We start from the raw sequence: 8,056 nt of genomic DNA on the forward strand, positions 1-8,056 counted from the left end.
CACCCCCCCCCCTCTCTTAGTGATTACATTATGTTTATGACAGGACAAATTGGTGATGTGTAATCCATGTCACGTACTCCATTATAGTAGGAGAATGCTTGATTGATGTAGTAGCAGTTATTAACTTAACTGTTTAAAGTGCTTGTTTTTCCTGTGTGATAACTAAGCACCTCCTCACAAGCACATGACTATTACTGCTTCACAAATTTAGGCAACATTTTAACTGGCAACTCTAAATTTAAAGCATTTAAAATTAATTTATTCAGTTAACTTATTCAAAGTATAGTTAATCCTATTTTATCTTACTGATGAACTTTGTGCTTCCTCCCTATGTCTTGTTTGATTTTCTTGTTTAAATGACATCTCCTGTGCTATTTGAACGTTCGGAGACAATAATCATCAATATCTTCTACATTGTTGCAAGCAAAGAAGTAATTTGGGGGTGGAAAAAGGGGAATACATGTAATACAGAATACACATCATCCAGCTTATGATTTAGTTTTTCGATTGTAGGGTTCGGTTCCACTATGGTCATCCTGATGTTTTTGATAGAATTTTCCATTTCACCCGTGGAGGATTCAGCAAGGCTTCTCGTGGCATCAATTTAAGTGAGGATATATTTGCTGGTAATGCTTTTGAAACATCTTTTTAGCAATGACTTATCTTTGTTTCTTTCTTCTTCTTATTCTATTTTATCTTTTAGCTGGTATGTATTTGATATTTCTTTATTGGCCTTGTATCGTATGGCTTTGTCTATGTAGGATTCAACTCAACACTAAGACGTGGAAACGTTACTCATCATGAATATATCCAAGTTGGAAAGGGTAGAGATGTTGGCCTCAATCAAATTTCTCTTTTTGAAGCAAAAGTGGCCTGTGGTAATGGAGAGCAGACACTAAGCAGGGATATATACCGGCTGGGGCATCGATTTGATTTTTTCCGAATGCTATCATTCTATTTTACAACTGTTGGATTTTATGTCAGCTCTATGGTAATGCTTAATGCTTTGGTTTAGGATTAATCAGAAAATTATCAAACATCTTTCATATAAAATAAGTCCAACTAATTTAAATAGATTATGGGAAATATACTTCTGCTCACTTGCCTATATAATTTTCAGTTTTACACACCCTAAATCTTACCCTTTTTGCTTAATTAGCTAACCCTGGATCTAGCACTAACGTTTTCTTCTGGTAATCACAGGCAGTGTCCCTTACAGTTTATGCTTTCCTATATGGAAAACTCTATCTGTCATTGAGTGGATTTGAAAATGCAATAGTTAAACTGGCAAAGAGAAGGGGCGACGATCCACTAAAGGAAGCAATGGCTTCACAAAGTCTTGTTCAGATAGGCCTTCTAATGACTCTGCCCATGGTTATGGAAATAGGACTAGAAAGAGGGTTCAGAACTGCTATAGGTGACCTCATAATAATGCAGCTGCAGCTAGCACCCGTTTTTTTCACTTTCTCACTAGGATCGAAGATGCACTACTTTGGGCGCACTCTGTTGCATGGAGGGGCAAAGTACAGAGCAACTGGGCGTGGTTTTGTAGTTCGTCATGAGAAGTTCGCAGAAAATTACAGAATGTACTCGAGGAGCCACTTTGTAAAAGGGTTAGAGCTTGCTGTCTTGCTTATGTGTTATAAGCTTTATGGATCAGCAGCTCCTGATTCAACTGCATATCTTCTTCTCTCAGGGTCAATGTGGTTTTTGGTTTGTTCTTGGTTGTTTAGTCCTTTCCTTTTCAATCCATCAGGATTTGAGTGGCAGAAGATAGTTGAGGACTGGGATGACTGGACAAAATGGATGAATAGTGGAGGTGGTATTGGTGTTCCTGCTACCAAGAGCTGGGAATCATGGTGGAATGAGGAACAAGAGCATTTGCAATTCACTGGGTTATTGGGGAGGACTTCGGAGGTGATTCTTGCCCTGCGTTTCTTTGTCTATCAGTATGGAATTGTGTATCATCTAAATATAGCTAGAGGTGACAAAAGCATCATGGTAATTATGCTTTCCAATTCAATTTTATTTTAAATTTTCATGTCAAACTCTTAGCATCTGGACCTCAGGGCTTAATTGCTTTAAGCCTTTAACACATGTTGGACGATGAAACTCCTTGGTTATAGGTGAAGTTAGTCTGTTATCGAAAACACCCTCCCTGTTTACCCAATATAAATAAATAACTAATGCCCTCCCCGGTGAACAAAGCAGAAAATGGAAAAGAAATACTAAACACAAACACAAGTTTACATATAAAAGAGATCTTTCTAACGTTCATTTCTCCCCAGGTTTATGGTCTGTCCTGGCTAGTCATAGTAGCTGTTATGATCATTTTGAAGGTTGGTATTTATTGATATATGAAAGTTCGTTTTGAGTTAGTAGAGCATTTTTTACCATTGAGCTTAAAATAATTAATAATTTCATTATTAATAAACAGCTTGATAATTATCTTAGTAATTAACCAGTGGCATACCGGCATCTAAAATTGCAGATTGTGTCTATGGGTAGGAAGAAGTTCAGTGCTGATTTTCAGCTGATATTTCGTCTCCTCAAACTGCTTTTGTTCATTGGAAGCATTGTCGCTCTAGTCTTGATGTTTACTCTACTTAGTCTCACAGTTCAAGACATTCTTAGGAGCCTCCTAGCTTTTTTACCAACAGGATGGGCACTTATACAGGTGATTTGTTTTTAGTGGTCATTGCCTCTTGCTTTGTCTGCTCATGCTGAAAAGATATTTGATTGCCTCAAAGTTATTGCTGTTTATATTAAATCCCAAAACCATCTAAGCCGACTTGATTAATTCATGCAATCAGAGAAGATTCTCTCGTGATTTATGTTGCTGTTATCTTTATATGAGCAGATATCTCAAGCATGTAGGCCATTGGTGAAGGCAATTGGAATGTGGGGGTCCGTCAAAGCTTTATCAAGAGGGTATGAATACGTGATGGGATTGCTTATCTTCGGACCAGTGGCCATATTAGCTTGGTTCCCGTTTGTTTCAGAATTCCAAACTCGGTTGCTATTCAATCAAGCGTTCAGCCGAGGACTTCAAATCCAGCGTATTCTGGCGGGTGGAAAGAAGCATAAATAATCCCTTGTAACATACACAGGATAATACCAATACGAAAGACGACGGTACCATATCTCAGGTACCAGAGCAAGGTTTAGGCAATTATAACAGCAAATTTCAACATTGAGATTGTACAGTAGAACTTAGAATTAACCTTAGGCAGCAGTGATGTTATGTTGTACCAACAAAAGAAAGTGCAGTGGCTTATATAATTTTGCGATATGATAGTCTCTCAAGTTCATCTAGGCGCAAGTAGTTTCGATACAATTTTTTGTCATCTTCCTGAGCTAATAATAGCTGTTTCAGTTTCAGTTTCAGTTTCACTAATCCCACCCAAGTCCTTTTATCATACCAATTGTTTAAACGGAGTGGTCATGAATTCCATCTAACTATCTATTTTTATATTTATTATATAAAAGTTGATATCAATATATTATAAAATGAATTTATGACATTATTTTTTATAATTGTCCCACGTCAATTTTGTATAGATAATAATTATATAATTTTTAATATATCATTATTAATAAAGTATATTTATAATATTATACTACATTTTTGATATTGTTGTTTTCAATTATTTTTTTCTAACTTTTTTTTAAACTATTTTCAAATACACTAAAGAGAAACTTTAAAATTACACTATACAGCATCACCAATTTAAAAATATCAACAAATAAATATAATTTATTTTTCAAAGTCTAAATGATTGTTTATGGAAAATATTCCCATAATATATAAAAAGAAACTTATTTTTTAGAATTAATTATATTTTATTATAAAATATATAAGAAATATTTTTATTATATAAAAATATTAGAAAATACACATAAGTTAATATTTAAGAGGATAGCCATCTTTGAAAGACTTCTGTTGTTATATATTTTTTTTTGTTTTTTTTAAATAATTATATTGAATTATATACGAATTACAAATATTTTTATAAATAAGTAAAAAAGTTTAACATTAATCCACATATTATCTAATTAATTCTTAAATAATATAATATTTTTAAATTTTTATTATGTTCCAGATCCGATCTCTGGGTCCTCCCACGGAACGGTCACCGAATCCGACAGTCTTAGGATTGGGCCATCCTCACAGCTCAAAATAGATTAATAACTTCCAGCATCTTAACCCAACATTTGAATTCAAATTTCTTTCTTATCTTAGGTAAATAGAGATAAGATAAAATAACTATCACCAGCTATATAAAGGGGAGTCAAAGGCCCACTCAGGTACATTACTCATTCCACACGCATATACCTCTTAGATCTATTCTGACTTGAGTGTCGAAGTGTCTTTGTAGGTACCCACCCTCATCGCTCTAGTCAGACAATCCGATGACCGCCTCAACTCGCAAGTCCCTGATCTGTCTCAATCCGTACCAGAGACTTCTAGTACATTGGCGCTGTCTATGGGAATTGCCAAGTCTTGGCGGCATGATAGAGAATCTCGAGAAGCAATCTTCAAGCCATCACCACGACTCAAACCCGTGAAGCCTAACACCCGAACTTCAGGATAGCATCCCCCTACCCACGAGAGGATAACTAGCGCCATGCACTGCCAGCCAACCACTGTTCGGCAATAACAGAAGGAGGACAATCGTCAGCCTGACAAAATCCGAGCACCCGATGGCCTAGGAGAAAAAGCAATCTAGATAATTCAAAAGCTTTGCCTCAAAGTGCAAAACTTCGAAGGTCGAGTCACGTCCAAGGAGCGATACCGTTCGGAACACGCAAGCCAAGTAACCTCCAGGATCCGATTGCATTGTGAGACCAAGAACGACAGGTTACCGAAACAACGACACGGCAAAAGATGCAACTGCAACGTCTCCAAAGATCCGGAATGCCAATGCGACAAGGACGACCGAAGACACTACCGGGATGCCAAGCGAACATGAAGTGAGCATGTGATAATGGGAGCCACCCCATTCACGGAGAAAATCCTAAAAATCAAACTTCCAAAGGGCTTTGACAAGCCCATTGATATGAAATACATTGGGATGAGGACCCACAGAAGCACCTCACGGCCTTTGAGGCCAGGATGAACCTTAAAGGGAGCCGCCGATGCGGTCTGATGCAGGGCCTTCCTGGTAACCCTCACCAGCCCCGCAATCAAATGGTTCAACGTCCTCTCCAACGGCTCCACAGCCAGTTTCGATGACGTCTCCAAAAATTTTATGGCATAGTTGATGCGGTATTTTATAACCCACAAACTAACTGGCAAGTGCACCGGGTCGTACCAAGTAATACCTTACGTGAGTAAGGGTCGATCCCACGAGGATTGATGGATCAAGCAACAGTTATTGAGTGATAAGCTTAGTTAGGCAAGCAGAAAATGGTTTTGAGATGTTCAAAAGGTTTAAGTTCGAACTCAGAATATCAAAAGGATAGACAAATAAATAAGTTGAGAATAAAATATTAAGAAAACAGTTAAGGTTTCAGAGTTATCTAATTTCCGGATTAAATTTTATTACTAATTAATTTAATCATGCAAGATTTAATTTCATGGCAAACTATATGTGACTAGACCTTAATTCCTTAGACCTTCCTAGTCTCCTCTAAAATTCATTAATTGCCAATTCCTTGGTCAATTAATTCCAATTAGAGGGTGATGATCAATTTTTAGTTTATATGCCAAAAGAATCCTAATTATCCACAAATAAGGGGATTATATGTCACGTATCCCATTAAATACAAACAATTAAAAATTCAGTATAATATGTTTTCAAGCTGTTGTTCAAGTAAAGAGCTTTTCCAAGTTTTACAAGAACTCAATTAGAACATTGGTCATACTTCCGTTCCACCCATATTTATAAAGTAATGAACGAAAACAATTATTAAAATATAAACCAAGACATGAATTAAATTAAAAAGATCAAACGAATCAATCCATGAAAATAGACAGAGCTCCTAACCTTAACAGTGGAGGATTAGTTGCTCATGGAAAAGAGAGAAAATTAGGATTGTCAGTTCTCTTCCCATCTGATGGCATCTAAATTCCTATTTATAACTAATCCTAATAAATTTAAAATCTAATTATCTAAAATTAAAAATAATATCTTTTCCTAAAAGATAAGATTTGAATTTAAATTCGAATTAATTAATAGATCTTCAGTTGATGGGTGGGGACCACTTGATTTGTCCATTCTTCAGCTTCTAATCTGTGTTTTCTGGGCTGGAAACTGGGTCAAAACAGCCCAGAAATCGCCCCAGCGTTTTCTGTATTATTGCAGATCGCGCATGTGACGCGTCCGCATCGTCCACGCGCTCGCGTCATTTGTGCAGATTCCAGTCCACGCGTTTGCGTCAGGCATGCGATCGCGTCATTTTGATTTCTCCATTTCGCGCGGTCGCGTGAGTCATGCGTCCGCGTCGGTCTTCGCTGGTCATCTCTTTGGTTTCTTCTTTTTCTCTGCAGAAACTTCATCAAATCCCTCCGAATGCTACCTAAAATAAATAAAATTGCACAAAACTCAAAATAGCATCCATTGTGGCTAAAATATAATTAATTCTTAATTAAACTCAACAAATTAGCTACAAATTCACTAGGAAAAGATAGATAAGATGCTCACGCATCAACAGTTCACCACTAAGATCACCGTAACAAAACATCCAATCAATCTACTCGGAATCACTCAAAGACAAGACGAATCCATGAGAAAATACCTCGACATGTTCAACGACGTATACCTAACGATCGACGGACTCACAGATTTGGTAGCCAGTCTTTGTCTGACCAGTGGCCTTATGAATGAAGACTTCTGGAATGACCTCACCACCAAACCAGTCTAGACCATGCACAAAATTCAAAATGTCAGAGAGAATACATAAACGACGAAGAGGTAAGCCAAGTCGTGGCCGCCAATAAACAGTAGCACGAAAACTTGTAGCAACCCACCACCAAAAGATACCCCAAAAGAACACTTCAAATGCGTTGCCCCTAGCTAGTCGTCTAGGGTAGGAAAGTTCATGAACTGCTACCCCTATCTGTCCCTATCACAGAGATCTATTACCAAATAGAAAAATGAAGCATCCTCCCAGAGGCGCAACAACTAAAGGAACGGACAGGCGGCAACAAGAGTCTATACTACGATTACCACTGAGGATACGGACATAAAACCCAATATTGCTTTGATCTAAAGGATGCTCTCGAACAAGCCATCCAAGATGGCAAACTCCCCGAATTCACCAAGATCATCCGAGAACCCAAGAAAGTTGAAAGAGAAAGATCACCAGAACGCGAAGGATGCAACCCCAAGATGATATGACAGGCACCCTAAGAAAGTCTGGAGATCGATCCCACCATAATAGTAAACGTAATCACGCGAAATGATGCACTAGAAAGGTCAAAATTAGCACTAAAAAAGGATCTCAAAGTCCTAGCCATAAAAAATCAAGCATAAACACTTCAGTTCCAACAGCGATCACGTTCTCCCCCGATGACTGCCAACACGGCACCTCGGTGGAAGACGCCCCCTTCGCCATCTCGGCAAGGGTCGGGACCGGACTGGTGAAAAGAATATTGGTCGACACCAGAGCTGATTCCAACATCCTCTTTAGAGGAGCCTTTAATAAGCTAGGTCTCTGATATGAAAGTCTGCAAAGCCACTGCAATAGGGTGACCGAACTCGGGGACAACTTCTCAAATCGGACGGTTCCATAGTGTTATCACTAACTATCGGAACTAAAAGCCAGAGAAAAACCATACTTTCTAAATTCGTGGTCCTCAAGGATTCCACCACCTACAGCATCATCCTCGGAATAAAGACAAACAACGATCTATCCGCCGTCATCTTTACCAAGTTTCTAATCATGAAGTTCCAGGCTGACAATGGCACCATTAGAACAATACAGGCCCTCTGCAAGAGATCCCAAGATGCGGCAAGCATCTTACCCGTTGACCTCGACGCACACCAAGATGGGCAACCCCGACCAGAACCGGAAGGAGACATGGAAGAACTACAAATAGGCAAACCAAGGG

General features: G+C 38.3%; 1 protein-coding gene across 1 annotated transcript in view; it reads left to right on the plus strand.

Annotated features, from left to right (window-relative positions):
- LOC107480229 (callose synthase 5) overlaps positions 1–3,387 on the plus strand; it is a 14,260-nt gene extending 10,873 nt beyond the window's left edge. Inside the window, exons 24-29 of the mRNA XM_052258421.1 lie at positions 514–626; positions 762–991; positions 1,204–2,001; positions 2,289–2,339; positions 2,492–2,677; positions 2,861–3,387. Coding sequence (XP_052114381.1) covers positions 514–626; positions 762–991; positions 1,204–2,001; positions 2,289–2,339; positions 2,492–2,677; positions 2,861–3,091 — 1,609 coding nt within the window. The 3' untranslated portion in view covers positions 3,092–3,387. The remainder of the gene's footprint in view (positions 1–513; positions 627–761; positions 992–1,203; positions 2,002–2,288; positions 2,340–2,491; positions 2,678–2,860) is intronic.
- The last annotated feature ends 4,669 nt before the right edge of the window (positions 3,388–8,056 follow it).

This window comes from Arachis duranensis, chromosome 3 (genome assembly GCF_000817695.3).
Source record: "Arachis duranensis cultivar V14167 chromosome 3, aradu.V14167.gnm2.J7QH, whole genome shotgun sequence".
NCBI lineage: Eukaryota > Viridiplantae > Streptophyta > Magnoliopsida > Fabales > Fabaceae > Arachis > Arachis duranensis.